We start from the raw sequence: 25991 nt of genomic DNA, 5'->3' as shown, positions 1-25991 counted from the left end.
TCCATCAGCAAGGGAATTGAAGATGAAACGTGGCTGGGTCTTTCAGCATGACGATGATCCCAAACACACCGCCCGGGCAACGAAGGAGTGGCTTCGTAAGAAGCATTTCAAGGTCCTGGAGTGGCCTAGCATGTCTCCAGATCTCAACCCCATAGAAAATCTTTGGAGGGAGTTGAAAGTCTGTGTTGCCCAGCGACAGCCCCAAAACATCACTGCTCTAGAGGAGATCTGCATGGAGGAATGGGCCAAAATACCAGCAACCGTGTGTGAAAACCTTGTGAAGACTTACAGAAAACGTTTGACCTGTGTCATTGCCAACAAAGGGTATATAACAAAGTATTGAGAAACTTTTGTTATTGACCAAATACTTATTTTCCACCATAATTTGCAAATAAATTCATAAAAAATCAATGTGATTTTCTGGATTATTTTCTCATTTTGTCTGTCATAGTTGACGTGTACCTATGATGAAAATTACAGGCCTCATCTTTTTAAGTGGGAGAACTTGCACAATTGGTGGCTGACTAAATACTTTTTTCCTCTACTGTAATGGACGCAGTGGGAAGAAGCGGAGACGACTCCGTTTGCGGAGTTCATTTTTCCCTTGTCCTGCTGCGTCGTCCCTTATTTCCAAGGTAAGTGGCGTATTGGTCTAAGGCACTGCATCACAGTGCTAGCTGTGCCACTAGAGATCCTGGTTTGAATCCAGGCTCTGTCGTAGCCGGCCGCGACCGGGAGACCCATGGAGTGGCGCACAATTGGCCCAGCGTCGTCCAGGGTAGGGGAGGGAATGGCCGGCAGGGATGTAGCTCAGTTGGTAGAGCATGGCGTTTGCAACGCCAGGGTTGTGGGTTCGATTCCCACGGGGGGGTATGAAAAATAAGAAATAATGTATGCACTCACTAACTGTAAGTCGCTCTGGATAAGAGCGTCTGCTAAATGACTAAAATGTAAAAATCTTAATGTACAGAACAGAGGCGTTTATCCAATTTATACCACAGTTACCAATGAAAACAATACTAAAGCACAGATTTACTGGTAGAAATACCCCAAAATTGTTGAGAGAATTAAACTTTCTCATCTTTTGGTTGCTAAAGACGCGACCCAGTTTTTCGTTCGATATTTATGGGTGTGCCCCAGTTGTTCGTTCTATATGTTCTGTTGCCATGCTCACTGGCAATGTTCTTGTCCCTTGCTTGCTAGCTAGCCAACTAGTTACTGTTAACACAGTCACGACCTCTGCAGCCAGAATAAAAGCAAAGTAGCTGCATTTGCGTTTATTTAAGCTGTTTTCAATTGACATTAATTTGGATACATCCATAACAATGAGCTGATGATGCCAGATTTTGCCTGGCATAGCTAGAAAAGTTTGCCTTCTCGTCAGGACACTCGACAATGTTCATTACGAGGAGATCACATTGATATCAAACACTAAGCTTGAAGCAAGCTAAATAATTTGTTGCTAATAAACCTGCCAATATGTCAACCGAATTCAAAGATATCATTTGCTGAAAACAACGGGTCAAACTAGAAACGTGGGAGGATTTGACAGCATAGCGCCACTTGCGTCATGACTGCAACAGTAGGGACTACAGAAATTCATGTTCACATCACTCACCAGTGGTTATTACTAGACTATTCAAAATCCAATACAAATTCACGGTAATTGTAGGCTAACTCAATTTGTTTAATTTAGGCTATACCAATTATTTACCAAATATCTTAAATTTGTATTTATTTTATGTTTTTCTGCCATGTGTAATATGCGGTAGGCCAGGGATCATCAACTAGATTCAGCCATGCAGTTATTTTCTTGAGCGGATGGTCAGGGGGCCAGAACATAATTACAAATTTGTAGACAGCAAATTGCCTGCAAGAAGGGCAAACATAAATAATATTTGACTAAAACATAATCATTTCAAACCTTGCTTACATTTGTATATGATCACATTTATCTCTATTATGCGCGGGAATACTTTGGAACAAATTGCCTAAATTAAAATACTTGGAGCTGATTTGCAGATATTTTTACAGTCTTATGTCCCCAAAAATGTTGGGGCTCAACTTGGGGGGCCAAATAAAATCACCCGTCGTCCAAATTCCGACAGTTGGGGAACCCTGCGGTAGGCTATGTATTGTATAAAGGCACAATCATGATTTTAATTTAGGTTTTTTTTCAGGCTTGGGCTTATATATAGGCCTATGCGTAAGCTCTAATACGTATATGTTTTTTTTAAATTAATCATCACCTTAGAAAGCACTGTCCATTTTGTTGTGTTAGGCTTTGAAACAACATCCACAATGACCATGTTTTCCACTCAGTTTCAACCTGTTGTTGAACTTCTTTCTTCAAATTGATCAATCACAGTGAGGTGAGTTTTAAAAACACATACTGTTCTGATAAGTGTTTGATATGATTTTTGATTGCATTTGCATTGATGTCAGAGTGGTTAGAGGGACAATAGAGCCTTGAGTACCAGGCCATTAGTGACCTGATGATCATTAGCGAGTTGGGTACTACTAACACATGTCCAGAGTGCATAAAAGGAGATTACCGTGACTCAACGGTCACGTAGAATGTTACTACGCTCATGACTGCCGGTGTGGCGATAATGCAGTCACCGCAACAGCCCTACTCACCACGTTAGGTCATCAGATACTCCCCCAAAATATGTCTATGCAAAAACAAATCAATGCTAGCTAGCTATGTTTTTCATCGTTGGACCTGCATTTACAATGTATCCAATTTCAGTTTGGGTGGTTGCTGGATTAGCTTTATGTAACTTTGTAGCAAGAATTGTCTGCATGGTAGGCGCATATTGCGTCATGATTGCAAGGCGTCCCGATATCTTTTCCAACTGTCCAGATATCTTTTTCAGCTGTCCCATTATCTGGTTTTTAATGTCCATTCTAGAATGCCCTTCAAGCCAATCAGAAATGAGTATTCAACAATGCTGTGGTATAAATATAAATAATGATTTCATATTGTGCAATCCGCAACTGTTCATCCCACAGGACCAGTCAAGAAAGGGTATTGTGTATGTGTGTATGAGTGAAGAATTGAGTGTGTGTGTTCATGCGTGCATGTGTGTAATGCAAAATAAATTTGTGGGAGGCTTTTGTGTCATAGCAACCCTTTTAGCAGACTGGCTAATAGAAACCACAAGAAACATTGAACAACAACTGCTTGATAAATAACATCATACACATTATTAAATTTTTAGGGAGCCAGCTTCCCAACAGTTTCCGGCGTTCATATTTGACCTCTTGAAGCACTCTGAAATACCTTTATCAACTTCTCTTCCATTTTTACAGGTTTTGAGTACTGCCTCATGTCGTGTTTGATAAATAGTGAGATGATCAATCTGTAAAGCTGAAGCGTAACAGATTCCGTGATAGAAATGTAAAGGTAATTTCGGATTGAGCCGATTTATGCAGCGTTTACCGTAAAAGCAGTCTCTGCTAAAGCGGGAACATTGCCTTTAAATTTCAATCACGCTGTAAAGCTGAACTTCCGCGATGCGGATTGAATAGATCCCTTAAGGAGATATGACAAAAGCACTCAATAGAGTTCCATGACAAGGTATAGTCCTGTACACTTTTATACAATGGAATGTGGGCCATCACCATCTGACAGACAGACAGATGCATCTCCATGGTAACATACAGACGCAGTCTCCATGGTAACAAGAGGGAGAAGCCCACCTCAAGGGCCACTAAGACCTCCTCAGTCCTCCTCCTCTCACCCTGGTGAGATCATCATTCTTCCAGTCAGGCATCTTCCTGGCAACCCCTCTGGTGGAGGGGTCTTACCATTTCCCAGGTATGGGTGTTCCGCACTCGTACCAGCCAACGTAGGTGGCGTGCGAGTTCCCTCCGATCTCGCCGAAGTTGACCGGTTCCTGACGTACAGCCCGATAGAAACCTGAGACAATAGAGCAGAGGGAATATGAGAACCCTTCTTTTACAAATGGTTTGGAATGTGAATGGTCTTTTAACATAGTCTAGAGATCAGTGTTTCTCATAGTTAACCCTGAAACAGCCAACTTCAGTAGTCATTGAAAAGTGACCAAGAACCGTGGTCATGGACACCTGTACATGTGTCTACGGTTCTCTCCCTTTGATGTCTCTAACGGGTTCCAGTATTTGGCCCAGTACTCTACCTGATCGGCTGGGTAGTTGCTCGGCCAGTAGCTGGCTGCCTGTTTGTCCATCCAGGAAAGAATCTACAAACTGGCAGTGGTCCTCCCCATGACCAGTCTGGTCCCCGATGTTGTAGAACTTGCCTGCACAGGGTCAGAGGTCAAAGGTTATGGTTCTAGTTAGTTAAACGTTGTTCAAAATTCTAATGTAACCTTTCAACTCTTTATATATGTACATGCACAGATACAAGGTATAGTAGAGACAGTAAAACATAGACATAGACAAACACTCTTACTATACTGACCGGTGAGCGAGTCGCTCATGTAGATCTTGTATCTAAGGGAGTTGCACAACTGGATGCCCACAAACTTGCGGTACCAGGTCCTCTTCACATACTGCTTCCCGTTACACTCTGAGTAGTAATCTGCCTTGAAGGGGAACTGTGTCCAGATAGCATCTTTACCTGGAGGGAGGAGAGAAAACAAGATCTAAGGATTGATATGATAGGCACAGAGAACGGGACACAAACTATGGAGGAAAGATGTGTGAACACGACATACTGAAAGTCCACTCACCTGAGACATTCTCACTCACCCGAGGGTCCGCTACAGAGGAGAGAGAGTAAAAGAGAAGAAGCATTGTTAGTCACACATCAGTCCATTATTACCACATTAATACAGTAATAAAACAATACTCACCCATGGGCAATAACAGATCATCTTAAAACCATGGTTCAGATTACAACAAAAGCACTTCACATTGTTCTAGTTAGCACATAAAAAGGCAGTGGCATGCTGCCTTGGATGTGGACAGTTACATAGTTGTGTCTCCCAGGGCGAAACAGTCTGATTTCACTACAGGGCAAAGAGCCATTGGACCAATCACTCTTCTCTATTAGCGCTATCACCACAGGGTTGGACATCAGCCCAGCCCAGTCCCATCAGTGGAGTGCTTTGGATTAAATTAGCTCATTGAGTTACTTGAGTATTTTAATGTGCATAACAGATATGATATGACTCCGAAAATCCAGTCCATCTGTAACTATTATGTGACTATGACTAGGGCCAATAGTTTTCCCTGACCATGAGGGCTTAACTCTAAGCCTAACTATGACCAATATGATCAGGTCCCCAAACACTCCCTTCGCAAAGTTGCACCCTGGCGTTAGTTCTCCATCTCTTCCTGGAGGCTAGTGTGTGTTGTGTACGGGAGTAGGGCTGTGGAGGCTCCTCAGAGGAGGAAAGGGAGGACTCATTAAAATAAAAATAGTGAAACATTAAAAAAGTTGTCATTTTTAGATCAAACTATACTAAATATATTCACGTCACCAAATAATTGATTAAAACACACTTTTTTGCAATGAAGGTCTACAGTAGCCTCAGCAGCACTCCTACTCTGGGTACATTGACTTCAATACAAAACCTAGGAGGCTCATGGTTCTCATCCCCTCCATAGACTTACACAGTAATAATGACAATTTTCGGAGGACGTCCTCCAACCTATCAGAGCTCTTGCAGCATGAACTGACATGTTGTCCACCCAATCAAAGGATCAGAGAATGAATCTTGTACTGAAAGCATAAGCTACAGCTAGCTAGCACTGCAGTGCATAAAATGTGGTGAGTAGTTGACTTAAAGAGAGAGAAAGACAATAGTTGAACAGTTTTAAACAAATTAATTTCTTCCAAAATTAAGGAGAAGTAAGAGAGAGAGAGAGAGAGAGAGAGAGATTTGGTTGTATTTTTTTAAACTTTCACTTTCACTTAGCTAGCAAAAGCAGCTAGCTAGTTTAGCCTACTCACAAACCTGGCTCAAACAGAGAAGGATGCTATGTTACCCAGCTGGCTATGGCTATCCAACACTGGAACTCTTCCAAGTCAAGGTAAGCTTTTGGTTTTATTAAGTTATTGCCACCGGGGCCCGCCGATGTAACTGCTAAACTGCTTTCTGACTGTACACTGTACTGCATGATTGTAGCGGGTTTAGATCAGCTAGATGCAGGTAAGAGTGTGCAAGTTGGTATTGATTGTGTCACTGTCTGTCACCTTGATTACTTTAAATTCTCTTGACCTGTGCACCTACGTTGTAAACTTTCATTCATAGGCTAGGTTGTAGCAACCTCATGATGGGTACAGGGACATTTTGAGTATCATGTAGTAACCTCAACCTATCAATGTTACATTGAGCTGGGTGAGTGGAATATGAATGACAAGTATGCTGTAATAGAAATAAGGCCATGCTCATTAAAAAAAAAGAAATCCTCCATCTAAAAAGGTGCCGACCACCACTGGAGTGGGGGAGTGATGAAAAGCCTGGCCGAAAGACAGGACTGACCAGGATAGGTCTCAATCAGTCACACCCCAGTGGTCACCGAGGTAATTATTCACCCCGGGTCTCGTGTGGCTCAGTTGGTAGAGCATGGCTCTTGCAACGCCAGAGTTGTGGGTTTGATTCCCACAGGGGACAAGTATGAAAAATGTATGCACTCACTACTGTAAGTCACTCTGGATAAGAGCGTCTACTAAACTGTAAAACGGGGAGCCATGTTGGAGTCATTACAGTAACTGTGGTTTCATTACACACCTCTGACATGCTAAGCTAAGAGCAAGCAGCTAACTATACACATCTATTAGCTAAGATGTCCTATTAACAAGTGACTAATTAGCAACACATGTCTGGAAAGCTAACGTGCTATCAGGGATCCTGTTAGACACATCACTTAGAGCCTAAGCCAGGCTAATGCAAAGTATTAAAATTGAAACAAAGTGTGGTTGCTAATTTACCAGCCCAGCTAACGGTGGGAATTGTGGTCCTAGGTCTAGACACTGATCTAAGGTCAGTTTTGCATTCTTTCCATCAATGGTTAAGGGCTAGATTCTATCAGATCTGTGCTAGCCGACATCCACATAGCCGGTGTCGGAGGTGGAACTGCGTTAGAGCTGTCAAATCCACAAGCGGCTCCTTGCGTTACCTTATTGTGGACACTGCCATTGGATGCATAAAAAAACACACCCAACATCATATCCGACAAATCCGCGTTAGAAGTTCATGCAGCCACTTTACAAGTTCAAACACTCCAATGTGTGATGTTCTATTGTCTACACCTCGATTAGACGGTGATAGGTTACAAATTCCCCCATCCAAATGAACATGAAAACATGCATTAGCCTGTCATTATATCTGTCATCGATAAGCCTACATTTCCTATTGCCGTTTTGAACTTCTAATGCGGTAGGGATAATAAGAAAGGGAGAGGTTTGTGACATACAAGAGCAGCCACTCACTGATTTGTCAGCTCATACCGCAGTTACACCTCCAACACTGCCAAAACATCCGCTATGCAGTTGTCGGCCAATGCGGGTCAACGCTCGATTTGATGGAATCGGGGCCTAATGTAAGGACATGGGAAAGATGATCCTAGATCCATCCATGCCCAAGGGGAACCTCTATCTGGAGCTAGCCTCCATTCCGGCTCCATTCCGTAAGTGTAATCAGATACATTGGCTGGGCATCCATTTCCTACACCTACCTGACTCTGTGTTGAACGACACTGGCTCGCTGGCAGGCCCTTCCCCCAGCTCATTCTTGGGTTTCACTTTGAACTCGTAACTGAAAATGAAGGGAGGTGATAAAAAGTCAACACAGTGTCAAGGCACTGATGTCCCTAGCTCAGTAAATCCGAAATCTTATTTTTTATATACTTTAAATCCCGAATGCCATGCTGATAGCTTTCCCAGCAAAGGAAATCTTAGTCACAATTGTTCACCATAATCGTAATTTTTGTGGAGCTTGAGTTTATATTCCACCCGTCTCCAACACTGTGACACTTGATATTTTTATTCTCCAGACAGCCTTGAGTGCATCGAGGCCAGTGCTTGCTCGTGACCCAATCTCTCTCTCCATTTCCCTCCCTCTCTCTCTTTCTTTCTGCCTCTCTCTCCATTTCTCTCTTTCACAGACACACACACTAACACTCAATACCTCAAACACACACAAAACACACACACACACACACATACACACACCGTTCTAATGGCTGTTCCATGTGTGATGTTTAGATGGTGTTCTGTGGGCGAGCAGATCCAGCCCAGTGGTAGGTTCTGGTAAATCTGGTTTATACTCTGAATCTGTAGATCCCAGCCAAAACAAAGACCAAGACCAGGATCCAGCATCATTAAATAAACACATTGAGCCTTTCCAACCCAACCGTGCTCTAGCAAGCCTCCACACACCACATAAAACAAACACAGACACACACCTGCTCTCTGGTTTTAGGTTCTCCACTGCAGTGTGAGTCTGGTTGGTGGTCAGGATGGACACCTCTTCTCCATTGGGTCCATGGGTCCTTGAAATGACCTCATACTCTGTCAAAGGGAAGCAGGAAATCCACACAACATGTTTAATTACATCTTTACAACTTCATATCATACAGATGGGATATTAACATAAAAACGTCAATTTTAAATGTGCAGAGCAGCATCTTAACGAGGCAAATATAAACATTTGACACAGGATTCAGAGGATTTGGGTGGGGTTGACAAGGACTGGCCCCAAAGAAAGCACTCTGAAAATAGGTAGTCTCAACTCTCCACCTCCACAACTTGTTTTCATTGTAGAGAGAAATATCCTGATTGAGCACAGATGGAGTTTCATAATGTTATTAAAAGACCCATTGTAACCAGTCTTATTAGTTAGGACTTCAACCTTCCATAACCAGGAGTGTTTTATGAACCTCTTTGGGTATGTGCTGCTGCACACACACGCACACGCACACTTCCCCCTTAACCTGTGGTGTAGTTGTCGGTCTTCTCCCAGTCCAGGATGACGAAGGAGGGGCATCCCTCCACGGTAACCACGGTGAGGTTGGAGGGGGGCAAGCGAGGGGGTGCGGTGACGTTCTGCTCCACCCCCTCATCCTCAGGGAAGAAGCTGAGGGACTTTGTTATGGAACACGGTTCGTCTGGCTTCTTGTCAGTCTTATAGATCACATGAGGGGCTGCAGGAGAAATTAAAGAATTGGCGCTCAAACAATAATAACTTAAAAGAGACAGGAGTCTGTGGGATAAGAATAATATATGCCATTTAGCAGATGCTTTTATCCAAAGCGATAACTATGCATGCATACCTTTTAAGTACGGGTGGTCCAGGGAATCGAACCCGTTATCCTTCCATGGCAAGCCCCTAACTTTAGCATTTAAACTAATTTGCAACTACTTACTACTTTTTAGCTACATTGCAACTACTTAGGATGTTAGCTAAACCTTCCCCTAAACTTTACCCTAACCCTTTTAGCTAACCCTTACCCAACGCTAACCTTAACCCTTTAACCTAACTCCTAACCTTAACGCTAACCCCTAGCCTAGCTAACGTTAGACACAACAAATTAAAATTTTTAGCAAATCGCAACATATTGTACGTTTTGCAAATTCGTAACATCTACAAATTGTAATTTGCAACATATCATACTAAATGGAGAGCCTCGGATTTACTTACAGAATGATACGAAATGCTCTGACACCAGGTTGGTAAGCCAGCTAACTTGCCTAAATACTGTATTAAGAAATAACTATTTTTTTTTTGAAAGATAAGCTTGAAATGAGCATAGTCTAATTACCTCAACAACCAAAAACACATATCGAAGTTTAGCTTTCTTAATGAACCAGAAAATGTGCTGTTTATCAAATTTGGCTAGCTAACTCATTGGTCCTGCTTTGTAGTATACCCCTCTGTACTCTGTAGACAAGAGCTCTAAGTCAACTGGAGCTCATCCAAAAATCTGGAAAGTGAATACAGGCAAGACAATCCAAAACAACTGGCGGTAAGAGGAAGCACGAAAGGCTATTGTTCTCCAGGCTAATATCCACAGTGATACAATACAACTTTAATTGTCCATTGTCACAGCTCCCACCTGCACACATCATACAGACACACAGTTGCGAGGTGCACAGGGTCAAGCTGCATTGCAGCGCTTCTGGATGGAGACCATGTTGTGGGGTTAAGGGCCTCGCTCAAGGGCCCAACAATAGGGTATTGTTGTTAGCATTATGAACCCAGCAGCCCTCTAGTTGCAAGATCAATTTCCCCCCTTTTTTACCAGCGCCCGACCCGGGATTCCCCGGGCCCTGTCCACTGTGAATTTAATCATGTGGGTTTCTTGAGAACTGTTATGATGCATGTGCCCTTACCTACGAAGCGCTTCTTGCCTAAGGCATCCACTTCCGAAGCAGGGAGAGAGCTGAACACAGAAGAGTTGTCACCCATGGCTACAGAGAGATGGAGAGACGGATGATGAGATTGAGAACTGCAGAGTGAGGAGTGTGTTATGAGTAGTGTACAGTGAGGGAAAAAAGTATTTGATCCCCTGCTGATTTTGTACGTTTGCCCACTGACAAAGAAAGGATCAGTCTATAATTTTAATGGTAGGTTTATTTGAACAGTGAGAGACAGAATAACAACAAAACAATCCAGAAAAACGCATGTCAAAAATGTTATAAATTGATTTGCATTTTAATGAGGGAAATAAGTATTTGAACCCCTCTCAATCAGAAAGATTTCTGGCTCCCAGGTGTATTTTATACAGGTAATGAGCTGAGATTAGGAGCACACTCTTAAAGGGAGTGCTCCTAATCTCAGCTTGTTACCTGTATAAAAGACACCTGTCCACAGAAGCAATCAATCAATCAGATTCCAAACTCTCCACCATGGCCAAGACCAAAGAGCTCTCCAAGGATGTCAGGGACAAGATTGTAGACCTACACAAGGCTGGAATGGGCTACAAGACCATTGCCAAGCAACTTGGTGAGAAGGTGACAACAGTTGGTGCGATTATTCGCAAATGGAAGAAACACAAAAGAACTGTCAATCTCCCTCGGCCTGGGGCTCCATGCAAGATCTCACCTCGTGGAGTTGCAATGATCATGAGAACGGTGAGGAATCAGCCCAGAACTACACGGGAGGATCTTGTCAATGATCTCAAGGCAGCTGGGACCATAGTCACCAAGAAAACAATTGGTAACACACGACGCCGTGAAGGACTGAAATCCTGCAGTGCCCACAAGGTCCCCCTGCTCAAGAAAGCACATATACATGCCCGTCTGAAGTTTGCCAATGAACATCTGAATGATTCAGAGGAGAACTGGGTGAAAGTGTTGTGGTCAGATGAGACCAAAATCGAGCTCTTTGGCATCAACTCAACTCGCCGTGTTTGGAGGAGGAGGAATGCTGCCTATGACCCCAAGAACACCATCCCCACCGTCAAACATGGAGGTGGAAACATTATGCTTTGGGGGTGTTTTTCTGCTAAGGGGACAGGACAACTTCACCGCATCAAAGGGTTGATGGACGGGGCCATGTACCGTCAAATCTTGGGTGAGAACCTCCTTCCCTCAGCCAGGGCATTGAAATGGGTCGTGGATGGGTATTCCAGCATGACAATGACCCAAAACACACGGCCAAGGCAACAAAGGAGTGGCTCAAGAAGAAGCACATTAAGGTCCTGGAGTGGCCTAGCCAGTCTCCAGACCTTAATCCCATAGAAAATCTGTGGAGGGAGCTGAAGGTTTGAGTTGCCAAACGTCAGCCTCGAAACCTTAATGACTTGGAGAAGATCTGCAAAGTGGAGTGGAACAAAATCCCTCCTGAGATGTGTGCAAACCTGGTGGCCAACTACAAGAAACGTCTGACCTCTGTGATTGCCAACAATGGTTTTGCCACCAAGTACTAAGTAATGTTTTGCAGAGGGGTCAAATATTTATTTCCCTCATTAAAATGCAAATCAATTTATAACATTTTGGACATGCATTTTTCTTGACTTTTTTGTTGTTATTCTGTCTCTCACTGTTCAAATAAACCTACCATTATTAATTATACACTGATCATGTCTGTCAGTGGGCAAACGTACAAAATCAGCAGGGGATCAAATACTTTTTTCCCTCACTGTACTGTGATGATGTGTTAGCATTCCCTGGCAGCTCTTTCTGTCCTCAGTTCTAATCTCTGGCTCAGACCTACAACCAGCACCTGCTTTGGTCTCTGTCTGCTCTCTCTCTCATGTATTGTGCCTCACCCACTGCCAGGTCTAGTGAATACTGTTAAAAGTACCAGAGTACTTAATCTTCCACACACATACAGTGGGGAAAAAAAGTATTTAGTCAGCCACCAATTGTGCAAGTTCTCCCACTTAAAAAGATGAGAGAGGCCTGTAATTTTCATCATAGGTACACGTCAACGATGACAGACAAATTGAGGAAAAAAAATCCAGAAAATCACATTGTAGGATATTTAATGAATTAATTTGCAAATTATGGTGGAAAATAAGTATTTGGTCAATAACAAAAGTTTCTCAATACTTTGTTATATACCCTTTGTTGGCAATGACACAGGTCAAATGTTTTCTGTAAGTCTTCACAAGGTTTTCACACACTGTTGCTGGTATTTTGGCCCATTCCTCCATGCAGATCTCCTCTAGAGTAGTGATGTTTTGGGGCTGTCGCTGGGCAACACGGACTTTCAACTCCCTCCAAAGATTTTCTATGGGATTGAGATCTGGAGACTGGCTAGGCCACTCCAGGACCTTGAAATGCTTCTTACGAAGCCAATGCTTCGTTGCCCGGGCGGTGTGTTTGGGATCATTGTCATGCTGAAAGACCCAGCCACGTTTCATCTTCAATGCCCTTGCTGATGGAAGGAGGTTTTCACTCAAAATCTCACGATACATGGCCCCATTAATTATTTCCTTTACACGGATCAGTCGTCCTGGTCCCTTTGCAGAAAAACAGCCCCAAAGCATGATGTTTCCACCCCCATGCTTCACAGTAGGTATGGTGTTCTTTGGATGCAACTCAGCATTCTTTGTCCTTTAAACACGACGAGTTGAGTTTTTACCAAAAAGTAACATTTTGGTTTCATCTGACCATATGACATTCTCGCAATCCTCTTCTGGATCATCCAAATGCACTCTAGCAAACTTCAGACGGGCCTGGACATGTACTGGCTTAAGCAGGGGGACACGTCTGGCACTGCAGGATTTGAGGCCCTGGCGGCGTAGTGTGTTACTGATGGTAGGCTTTGTTACTTTGGTCCCAGCTCTCTGCAGGTCATTCACCAGGTCCCCCCATGTGGTTCTGGGATTTTTGCTCACCGTTCTTGTGATCATTTTGACCCCACGGGGTGAGATCTTGCGTGGAGCCCCAGATCGAGGGAGATTATCAGTGGTCTTGTATGTCTTCCATTTCCTAATAATTACTCCCACAGTTGATTTTTTCAAACCAAGCTGCTTACCTATTACAGATTCAGTCTTCCCAGCCTGGTGCAGGTCTACAATTTTGTTTCTGGTGTCCTTTGACAGCTCTTTGGTCTTGGCCATAGTGGAGTTTGGAGTGTGACTGTTTGAGGTTGTGGACAGGTGTCTTTTATACTGATAACAAGTTCAAACAGGTGCCATTAATACAGGTAACGAGTGGAGGACAGAGGAGCCTCTTAAAGAAGAAGTTACAGGTCTGTGAGAGCCAGAAATCTTGCTTGTTTGTAGGTGACCAAATACTTATTTTCCACCATAATTTGCAAATTAATTCATTAAATATCCTACAATGTGATTTTCTGGATTTTTTTTCCTCAATTTGTCTGTCATAGTTGACGTGTACCTATGATGAAAATTACAGGCCTCTCTCATCTTTTTAAGTGGGAGAACTTGCACAATTGGTGGCTGACTAAATACTTTTTTCCCCCACTGTATCACTGAACTCAGATCACCTCTCACATTAACTATTAATCTCAGATGTAGCATGATTCAAACAAACACACACACACACACATACATACACACACACATACATACAGTTGAAGTCGGAAGTTTACATACACTTAGGTTGGAGTCATTAAAACTTGTTTCTCAACCACTCCACAAATATCTTGTTAACAAACTATAGTTTTGGAAAGTCGGATAGGACATCTACTTTGTGCACGACACAAGTAATTTTTCCAACAATTGTTTACAGACAGATTATTTCACTTATAATTCACTGTATCACAATTCCAGTGGGTCAGAAGTTTACATACACTACGTTGACTGTGTCTTTAAACAGCTTGGAAAATTCCAGAAAATGATGTCATGGCTTTAGAAGCTTCTGGTAGGCTAATTTACATAATTTGAGTCAATTGGAGGTGTACCTGTGGTTGTATTTCAAGGCCTACCTTCAAACTCAGTGCCTCTTTGCTTGACATCATGGGAAAATGAAAAGAAATCAGCCAAGACCTCAGAACAAAAATTGTAGACCTCCACAAGTCTGGTTCATCCTTGGGAGCAATATCCAAACGCCTGAAGGTACCACGTTAATCTGTACAAACAATAGTACGCAAGTATAAACTCCATGGGACCACGCAGCCGTCATACAGCTCAGGAAGGAGACGCGTTCTGTCTCCTAGAGATGAACGTACTTTGGTGCGAAACGTGCAAATCAATCCCAGAACAACAGCAAAGGACCTTGTGAAGATGCTGGAGGAAACAGGTACAAAAATATCTATATCCACAGTAAAACGAGTCCTATATCGACATAACCTGAAAGGCCGCTCAGCAAGGAAGAAGCCACTGCTCCAAAACCGCCATAAAAAAGCCAGACTACGGTTTGCAACTGCACATGGGGACAAAGATCATACTTTTTGGAGAAATGTCCTCTGGTCTGATAAAACAAAAATAGAACTGCTTGGCCATAATGACCATCGTTATGTTTGGAGGAAAAAGGTGTAGGCTTGCAAGCTGAAGAACACCATTCCAACCATGAAGCACGGGGGTGGCAAAATCATGCTGTGGGGGTGCTTTGCTGCAGGAGGGACTGGTGCACTTCACAAAATAGATGGCATCATGAGGAAGGAAAATTGTGGATATATTGAAGCAACATCTCAAGACATCAGTCAGGAAGTTAAAGCTTGGTCGCAAATGGGTCTTCCAAATGGACAATGACCCCAAGCATACTAAGTTGTGGCAAGATGGCTTAAGGACAACAAAGTCAAGGCATTGGAGTGGCCATCACAAAGCCCTGACCTCAATCCTATAGAAAATGTGTGGGCAGAACTGAAAAAGCGTGTGCGAGCAAGGAGGCCTACAAACCTGACTTACAACCAGCTCTGTCAGGAGGAATGGGCCAAAATTCACCCAACTTATTGTGGGAAGCTTGTGGAAGGCTACCCGAAATGTTTGACCCAAGTTAAACAATTTATAGGCAATGCTACCAAATACTAATTGAGCGTATGTAAACTTCTGACCCACTGGGAATGTGATGAAAGAAATAAAAGCTGAAATAAATAATAATCTCTACTATTATTCTGACATTTCACATTCTTAAAATAAAGTGGTGTTCCTAACTGACCTAACACAGGGAATTTTTACTAGGATTAAATGTCAGGAATTGTGAAAAACTGAGTTTAAATGTATTTGGCTAATGTGTATGTAAACCTCCGACTTCAACTGTATGTACAAGGTCCTTTGCTGTTGTTCTGGGATTGATTTGCACTTTTCGCACCAAAGTACGTTCATCTCTAGGAGACAGAACGCATCTCCTTCCTGAGCGGTATGACGGCTGCGTGGTCCCATGGTGTTTATACTTGCGTACTATTGTTTGTACAGATGAACGTGGTACCTTCAGGCATTTGGAAATTGCTCCCAAGGATGAACCAGACTTGTGGAGGTCTACAATTTTTGTTCTGAGGTCTTGGCTGATTTCTTTTGATTGTCCCATGTTGTCAAGCAAAGAGGCACTGAATTTGAAGGTAGGCCTTGAAATACATCCACAGGTACACCTCCAATTGACTCAAATGATGTCAATTAGCCTATCAGAAGCTTCTAAAGCCATGACATCATTTTCTGGAATTTTCCAAGCTGTTTAAAGGCACAGTCAACTTAGTGTATGTAAACTTCTGACCCACTGGAATTGTGATACAGTGAATTATAAGTGAAATAATCTGTCTGTAAACAATTGTTGGAAAAATGACTTGTGTCGTGCACAAAGTAGATGTCCTAACCGACTTGCCAAAACTATAGTTTGTTAACAAGAAATTTGTGGAGTGGTTGAGAAACTAGTTTTAATGACTCCAACCTAAGTGTATGTAAACTTCCGACTTCAACTGCACATGGTCACACACATGAATGCACAAATATATTATTATAAACAAAAGTACACTCATCACTGAATCTTACCATTCAAGGCAGTGGCGAGGGTTGTGGTCTTTTGTTTGGCAGGCTTAGCTGTGACTAGAGGGAAGGGATTCAAGATGGACACTTTGTCTCCCTGCTTCAGGTCCATGGGCTTATCTGAGGACAGAGGGGACAGAACACAGCTCAGTCATGTAAACTACAAATACCGTTGTGGTCATCTCCTGCAGCCATCACCCAGCCAGGTGAATCTCTGAGTGGTTTTCCTGCTGTGGGAGAAGATATGAAAAATGTGTGTTGCGTCATTGTGTTGGTGTTTCGTAAGAGAAGTCCGTCAGAACAACACAAACATACTGCACACACACTTACACGTACTCACTCACACACACACACACACACACACACACACACACACACACACACACACACACACACACACAGACACACACACACAGACAGACACACACACAGGTGTTGCGTTTTGAGCTGTGTGTGTATTCTTCAGAGAAGTGCAAGGTAATTTAGAATCTAAATAAAACTTAACTGAGGGAAGGAAGGTTGTTAAAATAGAATCATCAAGGTGACAGCAAAATTAAGAAGTTGGCGCAACATTTTGGTAGTGTTGCTTTAACAGAAGTCAAAGTATTCAGTAGTCAAAACAATGGTCAGTGTTGCCCTCACCCTTGTCCCCTGATTTCCCCACCAGGTTGGGCCTCTTGTTGACAGGAAGGGAGGGTCGCAGAACTGCAGGGGAGCCTGGGAAATAGAGGCCATGGTAGGGTTAGGAACTGCAACAGCAAAGGAGGCTGCTGGAGTGAGCCCTATCTCATAACTGAGGATGGATGTTGTGCTTTTGAAAAAACAGGGGAACACTTTTAACTTTTCTCAGAAAAGGAAAAGAGGGATATAGAAGAGAGAAGCCGCAGTGTCAACTGAAACCACTGGAGAGAAGATGGGGTGGAGGAGGGTGTTAACTGTGACCACATCCGAGGAGCAATGCCATTAAAACAGGCAAGTATCTTGGGAATTCCTACTACATAGTCTATGTGACTAACACCAACCATGTCAACTCTCAATAACCTTCCACCATAACCCTACTACACAGCAAATTATCCAGTGTTATACACTGACAGTCACATTTAACACTGGGACAGTGTCTATATACGGCTCCACACTTTTGAGTGTTAAATTAACTAGGAAGTGCATATAGTTTGCACCAAAGGTCTGTATCTCTTGACAAGGTCACTCAGTGTTAGGTTAAGGACTATACACTAAGTCTTTATTGCCATATATTCTTATGTACAGTTGAAGGTGTTTCAACAGTGCTGCTGTCGGGAGAGGTTGTGTTTTTCTCTAGCTGGAGGTAAGCAGGAGGTAAGCTTCTCATATGGTGTTGAGTAAAGCTTAACCATGTATTAGATCGTAGGTAGGTAGTTAGTTGTAGTTAGGTATTGTATTTATCATAGGTTAGTATTGTTGTTATTGTAGGTTTCCGTAGGTAATTGTAGGTTAGTATCGAAGCACGAGGCTAGCTAGCTAGCGGGTAGCTACTGGTAACGATTAGCAACGGTGGAGAGCTGTTTCCAATGTTAATGTGCTGCTACCCAACGTTTAATTTTTGCTGCGTTATGCGTTATGAAAGGAACTAGACACGGACATGAATTATCTGTTTAGTGTGCTAACACACTCTTGGCAGTTTGTTGTACCAAGTATTGGTGCTAAATTGTGTGTTAATGGATGCTAGCTTGCTAGTTAGCTACGGCGTCATAGCTAGGTATCGTGGGTTGTTGTGGGTAGTTACTGCAGGTTTAGTGTGCTAACACACTCTTGGCAGTTTGTTGTAACCAAGTATTGGTGCTAAATTGTGTGTTAATGGATGCTAGCTTGCTAGTTAGCTACGGCGTCACAGCTAGGTATCGTGGGTTGTTGTGGGTAGTTACTGCAGGTTGGCAGTGTCTTGCCGTGCCGGCTGTAGCACGGCGAGCTAACTAGCCGTTTTTCGAACAGAGTCAGAGTCAACACAGTAGCCATTGTGTGCCGGGTGTAGCACGAATCTAGCTAGCTAGCCGTTCTTCAAACAAAGTCAACACAGTGGCCAATGCTAGCTACCCAACACGACCAGCTAACTGTACTGTAGTAGCTAAATACAATATACTTGTCCTAGCTAGCCAACGTTGAATCATTGCTGCGTCATGAAAGGAACTTGACACAGACACGAATGATCTGTTTAGTGTGTTATCACACTATTGGTGGTTTGTTGTGACCAAGTGTTTGTGCTAAACTGTGTGTTACTAAATGCTAGCATGCTAGTTAGCTAGTTAACACACTATTGGTGGTTTGTTGTGACCAAGTGTTGGTGCTAAACTGTGTGTTAAACTGTGTGTTATTGGATGCTAGCATGCTAGTTAGCTATGGTGTCATAGTTAGCTAGCTGAATAAAGTGGGTTGAGTCTATTCCTTTAAACATTGAACCGCTGTGGTTCACAACAATTCTGATTTCTAAAGGTGGAAGTTGGGAGAGTTTTTGTTCCGGGTGGTTCAGTGAAACAATTTTAGTTTCTGAGGTAGAAGTTTTTGGTGAGGGAGGCCCTGCTCTCTCCTCTCCCAGATGCTTAGCTCATTTCATTCCGATCTCCTCTGCATTTTTGTAGCCATTTGCTACAGCCTGTCAACTATGCCTCTGCCTATCCCTGTTCTCTCCTCTCTGCACAGGCTACACAAACGCACCACACCGCGCGGCTGCTGCCTCTCTAACCTGGTGGTCCCTGCACGCACCCCTCACCTGGAGTTCCAGGTCGCAGGCAGCCTCTGGAACTGCCGTTCTGCTGCCAACAAAGCTGACTTCATCCCAGCCTATGCCAACCTCCAGTCCCTCGACTTCCTGGCGCTGACGGAAACATGGATCACCACTGAAAACACTGCTACTCCTACTGCTCTCTCCTCGTCTGACCATGTGTTCTCGCATACCCCGAGAGCATCTGGTCAGAGGGGTGGTGGTACAGGAATCCTCATCTCTCCCAAGTGGACATTCTCAATTTTTCCCCCTAACCCATCTGTCTATCTCCTCATTTGAATTCCATGCTGTCACAGTCACTAGCCCATTTAAGCTTAATATCCTTGTCATCTATCGCCCTCCAGGTTCCCTTGGAGAGTTCATCAATGAGCTTGACGCCTTGATAAGTTCCTTTCCTGAGGATGGCTCACCCCTCACAGTTTTGGGGGATTTCAACCTCCCTATGTCCACATTTGACTCATTTCTCTCTGCCTCCTTCTTTCCACTCCTCTCCTCTTTTGACCTCACCCTCTCACCGTCCCCCTACTCACAAGGCAGGCAATACGCTTGACCTCATCTTCACTAGATGCTGCTCCTCTACTAATCTCACTGCAACTCCCCTCCATGTCTCCGACCACTACTTTGTTTCCTTTTCTCTCTCGCTCTCCTCCCACACTACTCACTCTGCCCCTACACAGATGGTAATGCGCCGCCGCAACCTTCGCTCTCTCTCTCCCACTACTCTCTCCTCTTCCATCCTATCATCTCTTCCCTCTGCTCAATCCTTCTCCCTCCAATCTCCTGATTCTGCCTCCTCAACCCTCCTCTCCTCCCTTTCTGCATCCTTTGACTCTCTGTGTCCCCTATCCTCCCGGCCGGCTCGGTCCTCCCCTCCAGCTCCGTGGCTTGATGACTCACTGCGAGCTCACAGAACAGAGCTCCGGGCAGCGGAGCGGAAATGGAAGAAAACTAAACTCCCTGCCGACCTGGCATCTTTTCACTCCCTCCTCTCTACATTTTCTTCATCTGTTTCTGCTGCTAAGGCCACCTTCTACCACTCTAAATTCCAAGCATCTGCCTCTAACCCTAGGAAGCTCTTTGCCACATTTTCCTCCCTCCTGAATCCTCCCCCCTCCTCTCTCTCTGTGGATGACTTCGTCAACCACTTTGAAAAGAAGGTTGACGACATCCGATCCTCGTTTGTTAAGTCTAATGACACTGCTGGTCCTGCTCACACTGCCCTACCCTATGCTTTGACTTCTTTCTCCCCTCTCTCTCCAGATAAAATCCTGCGACTTGTGACTGCAGGCCGCCCAACAACCTGCCCGCTTGACCCCATCCCCTCCTCCCTTCTCCAGACCATCTCCGGTGACCTTCTCCCCTACCTCACCTCGCTGATCAACTCATCCTTGACCGCTGGCCATGTCCCTTCCGTCTTCAAGAGAGCGAGAGTTGCTCCCCTTCTCAAAAAACCAACACTCGACCCCACTGATGTCAACAACTACAGACCAGTATCCCTTCTTTCTTTTCTTTCCAAAACTATTGAGCGTGCCGTCTTTAGCCAACTCTCTTGCTATCTCTCTCAGAATGACCTTCTTGATCCAAACCAATCAGGTTTCAGGACTGGTCATTCAACTGAGACTGCTCTTCTCTGTGTCACGGAGACTCTCCGCACTGCTAAAGCTAACTCTCTCTCTCCTCTGCTCTTGTCCTTCTAGACCTGTCTGCTGCCTTTGACACTGTGAACCATCAGATCCTCCTCTCCACCCTCTCCGAGCTGGGCATCTCCGGCGCGGCTCACTCCTGGATTGCGTCCTACCTGACCGGTCGCTCCTACCAAGTGGCGTGGCGAGAAGCTGTCTCCGCACCACATGCTCTCACCACTGGTGTCCCCCAAGGCTCAGTTCTAGGCCCTCTCCTTTTCTCCCTATACACCAAGTCACTTGGCTCTGTCATATCCTCACATGGTCTCTCCTATCATTGCTACGCTGACGATACACAACTAATCTTCTCCTTTCCCCCTTCTGATAACCAGGTGGCGAATCGCATCTCTGCATGTCTGGCAGACATATCAGTATGGATGACGGATCACCACCTCAAGCTGAACCCTGGCAAGACGGAGCTGCTCTTCCTCCCGGGAAGGACTGCCCGTTCCATGATCTCGCCATCACGGTTGACAACTCCGCTGTGTCCTCCTCCCAGAGTGCGAAGAGCCTAGGCGTGACCCTGGACAACACCCTGTCGTTCTCCGCCAACATCAAGGCGGTGACCCGCTCCTGCAGGTTCATGCTCTACAACATTCGGAGAGTACGACCCTGCCTTACACAGGAAGCGGCACAGGTCCTAATCCAGGCACTTGTCATCTCCCGTCTGGACTACTGCAACTCGCTGTTGGCTGGCCTCCCTGCCTGTGCCATTAAACCCCTACAACTCATCCAGAATGCCGCAGCCCGTCTGGTGTTCAACCTTCCCAAGTTCTCTCACGTCACCCCCCTCCTCCGCACACTCCACTGGCTTCCAGTTGAAGCTTCGCATCCGCTACAAGACCATGGTGCTTGCCTATGGAGCAGTGAGGGGAACGGCACCTCTGTACCTTCAGGCTCTGATCAGTCCCTACACCCAATCGAGGGCATTGCGCTCATCCACCTCTGGCCTGCTGGCTCCCTTCCTCTGCGGAAGCATAGTTCCCGCTCAGCCCAGTCAAAACTGTTCGCTGCCCTGGCACCCCAATGGTGGAACAAGCTCCCTCACGACGCCAGGACAGCGGAGTCACTCACCACCTTCCGGAGACATTTGAAACCCCACCATAAAGGAATCCTTCTACCCCCCAATTGTAAAGTGGTTATCCCACTGGCTATAGGGTGAACGCACCAATTTGTGAGTCGCTCTGGCTAAGAGCGTCTGCTAAATGACGTTAATGTGCCCTTGAGCAAGGCACTTAACCCTAATTGCTCCTGTAAGTCGCTCTGGATAAGAGCGTCTGCTAAATGACTAAAATGTCAATGTAAATGTAAGTCGGAAGTTTACAAACACTTAGGTTGGAGTCATTAAAACTTGTTTCTCAACCACTCCACAAATTTCTTGTTAACAAACTATAGTTTTGGCAAGTCGGTTAGGACATCTACTTTGTGCATGACACAAGTCATTTTTCAACAATTGTTTACAGACAGATTATTTCACTTATAATTCACTGTATCACAATTCCAGTGGGTCAGAAGTTTACATACACTACGTTGACTGTGTCTTTAAACAGCTTGGAAAATTCCAGAAAATGATGTCATGGCTTTAGAAGCTTCTGATAGGCTAATTGACATCATTTGAGTCAATTGGAGGTGTATCTGTGGATGTATTTCAAGGCCTACCTTCAAACTCAGTGCCTCTTTGCTTGAAATCATGGGAAAATCAAAAGAAATCAGCCAAGACCTCAGAACAAAAATTTTAGACCTCCACAAGTCTGGTTCATCCTTGGGAGCAATATCCAAACGCCTGAAGGTACCACATTCATCTGTACAAACAATAGTACGCAAGTATAAACACCATGGGACCACGCAGCCGTCATACCGCTCAGGAAGGAGACGCGTTCTGTCTCATAGAGATGAACGTACTTTGGAGCGAAAAGTGCAAATCAATCCCAGAACAACAGCAAAGGACCTTGTGAAGATGCTGGAGGAAACAGATACAAAAGTATCTATATCCACAGTAAAACGAGTCCCATATCGACATAATCTGAAAGGCCGCTCAGCAAGGAAGAAGCCACTGCTCCAAAACCACCATAAAAAAGCCAGACTACGTTTTGCAACTGCACATGGGGACAAAGATCATACTTTTTTGAGAAATGTCCTCTGGTCTGATGAAACAAAAATAGAACTGTTTGGCCATAATGACCATTGTTATGTTTGGAGGAAAAAGGGGATAGCTTGCAAGCCGAAGAACACCATCCCAACCGTGAAGCACGGGGGTGGCAGCATCATGCTGTGGGGGTGCTTTGCTGCAGGAGGGACTGGTGCACTTCACAAAATAGATGGCATCATGAGGAAGGAAAATTATGTGGATATATTGAAGCAACATCAAGACATCAGTCAGGAAGTTAAAGATTGGTCACAAATGGGTCTTCCAAATGGACAATGACCCCAAGCATACTTCCAAAGTTGTGGCAAAATGGCTTAAGGACAACAAAGTCAAGGTATTGGAGTGGCCTTCACAAAGCCTTGACCTCAATCCTATAGAACATTTGTGGGCAGAACTGAAAAAGTGTGTGTGAGCAAGGAGGCCTACAAACCTGACTCAGTTACACCAGCTCTGTCAGGAGGAATGGGCCAAAATTCACCCAACTTATTGTGAAAACCTTGTGGAAGGCTAACAGAAACGTTTGACCCAAGTTAAACAATTTAAAGGCAATGCTACCAAATACTTCTGACCCACTGGGAATGTGATGAAAGAAATAAAAGCTGAAATAAATAATTATCACTACCATTATTCGGACATTTCACATTCTTAAAATAAAGTGGTGATCCTAACTGACCTAAGAAACTGAATTTTTACTAGGATTAAATGTCAGGAATTGTGAAAAACTGAGTTTAAATTTATTTGGCTAAGGTGTATGTACACTTCCGACTTCAACTGTAAGTGTTTATAAAGACTTCCAAACTGGCAGCAGACATGCTCAAACTTGAATTAACAGAACCATAGACCACTTAAACTGGTACAATATTTCCACTCACAGGTGGCCAAAAATAATGACTTTAAAGCAATGCCCCCACTAAGCCACTCCTCCAATATAATTTCCCAGTCTGCCATGACTTTTCAAGTGAATTGTAGTTACCACCCATGACTGTATTTGTTAGTGACAAATAATTCATTCATTTTCAGTCCTGTGAAGTTCTACTATAGGCAAATTATACCATTAAAATTTAACTGTTTATGACAATACATTACATATATCTTAACGCCTTACTTTGATGGCCAGGTTTTACCCTAACACAGTGGTGTTAGGAACCTCCTGGTTTACAGGCCACATCAAGCCTGCAAGGCACATTATGCTGGAATCCAGCCAGGGTTAAGACATCCAACAGTTGGAATTTTTATTCACCTGCAACCTGCATTCAGAATGACTGTCAGGGTTAGGAACATAAATAAAGGAGACTACCTAAACCATTTAAACTGGAACAACCATTTTAGTAATGGGTGCAATAAATCTAACTAACTGATTTGATTAGTTTAGAAAAATGTATGTTATTTATCTTTGTGTAGCATAAGATTAATCAAGCAATCAATGTACATGCAAAAACACAGATATTAAAAAGAATCCTTACATTTTTTTGTTGCAGTAGAGCATTCTGGGAAATATAATAATGATGGCCGTGGTTTTGATGGGAACGTTTTACTTTCCACAGAGTAAAACTGACACAATCACACTCTCACATTCAACACTGGTTATTAACACCAACACTGGGGTTATTTTACACCACTGAGTGTTAATTTCACTCCTGAATCAACACTAGAAATGCTACACTGAAAATTCTGCACTAGGTAACACTGGCCAATTTGCTGTGTAGAACCAGCTTTCACACAAAACACAAGAACAGCAATCAGAAAGAAAAAAAAAACTACAAAACCATATAGGATTCTAAAAAAAAAGTTTAGCAAGACTGTGCTCATCTTTTACATGAAAAACAAGAAACCTGTTCCCAATGAATCATCTTGTCCAGCCAGGCCAAATTCTTCACAATCACTATATTGTTCCTGTTCCAAAAAGGATAGGATCAAACTAAACACAACCCAGGGCATGAGGCGGATGCCAGCTCAGACTCACTCTCAATGCTTTTCCTTTAAAGTCTGTTGGAGCCTTAGCAGGCTGTGGACTAATATTAGACACTGGAGTATCAAACTCAGAACAGGCCACTCAGACAACTCAAACTGAATTGGGATCTACTATTTGCAATCTCGTTCAGGAAATATACAATTCTCCCTGAATAGCTTTACTCTGGGCCAAACTGAGAGGCTTGGCAAACCTAGCGCAGGTCTTATTGAATAAATGCACTGACTGGACATACCGTAGACTTGGTGTGGTAGACACTATCTGAGACTGATAGGGGCAATTGTTTGGGTACTTGCGATCCTGGTTCATTCTATTCACTAAATATTAATGGCTGCGACCACCCAGCTTACATGTCTCCTTCTCTGCCTTTCAGGCCCTTTCCAGACAGAGACTTCGGGAGATCCCATGTCATGTCATAATTAGTGGTCATGTTCTCCTCTAGGGTTTCTGATGTTCCTAAACCCTCCTTGTCAGGACTAGACCCATTCATTAATATTACCCTTGGCCTATGTCAACCCCCCCTCAACGAATTCATAAATATTAACTTGGCTTGTGTCGACCCCCTGGAACAGCCGGATCTGACCCCAGCATGCCTGCCACTCTGTCAGGGATAAATCAGGGAGCTCCACACCTCAGTGAGGCAACAGAGACCAGACAAGGTTAAGTAGAATTTGAAGCCAAGGGTGGGCAAGTCCTGGAGAGACACAGAGCGTGCCGCTTTCAGCCAAAGCAAATGTACATTTTGTGTGAAAAACCTTGTGGCTCCTTAAATGCAGTAAAGAAAAATAAAAACGTTCAACATTGTCTGATGGGGATCAGAGTTATGGGAACGTGGACGTGATGTCATCAGGAAGCTCTGTTTACCATCCTGAACCCTATAGCTGGTAATGGGAGAACCAGATTACTCACAACAACACCCCACAAAACACACACTGGGCTCTTTGGGTGCCAAACACCTCACCGCTGCACTGATTTACAACAGCAGTGGCACACATACTCCTACGCACGTGCACACACACTGTTTTGAAGTGTGAGCGTTAACAGCATTAAAGTGTTGTGAGTCTTGGTTTCTGTCAGACTCCTCTCTGGCGAGACAATGAAAAAACATTGTTC

At 43.9% G+C, this 25991-nt stretch overlaps 1 protein-coding gene across 1 annotated transcript in view; it reads right to left on the bottom strand.

Moving 5' to 3' along the window:
* Positions 1-3441: 3441 nt before the first annotated feature.
* The window catches only part of LOC121572506 (target of Nesh-SH3-like), a 50715-nt gene continuing 28165 nt past the window's right edge, over positions 3442-25991 (bottom strand). The window contains exons 13-22 of the mRNA XM_045212034.1: positions 16969-17043; positions 16333-16446; positions 10328-10405; positions 8929-9138; positions 8401-8506; positions 7672-7751; positions 4719-4748; positions 4448-4606; positions 4164-4286; positions 3442-3925 (exon numbers count right to left, since the gene is read on the bottom strand). Coding sequence (XP_045067969.1) covers positions 3810-3925; positions 4164-4286; positions 4448-4606; positions 4719-4748; positions 7672-7751; positions 8401-8506; positions 8929-9138; positions 10328-10405; positions 16333-16446; positions 16969-17043 — 1091 coding nt within the window. The 3' untranslated portion in view covers positions 3442-3809. The remainder of the gene's footprint in view (positions 3926-4163; positions 4287-4447; positions 4607-4718; positions 4749-7671; positions 7752-8400; positions 8507-8928; positions 9139-10327; positions 10406-16332; positions 16447-16968; positions 17044-25991) is intronic.

Source organism: Coregonus clupeaformis, chromosome 40 (genome assembly GCF_020615455.1).
Source record: "Coregonus clupeaformis isolate EN_2021a chromosome 40, ASM2061545v1, whole genome shotgun sequence".
Classification (NCBI taxonomy): Eukaryota; Metazoa; Chordata; class Actinopteri; order Salmoniformes; family Salmonidae; genus Coregonus; species Coregonus clupeaformis.
This window is presented reverse-complemented; position numbering and strand designations above follow the sequence as displayed.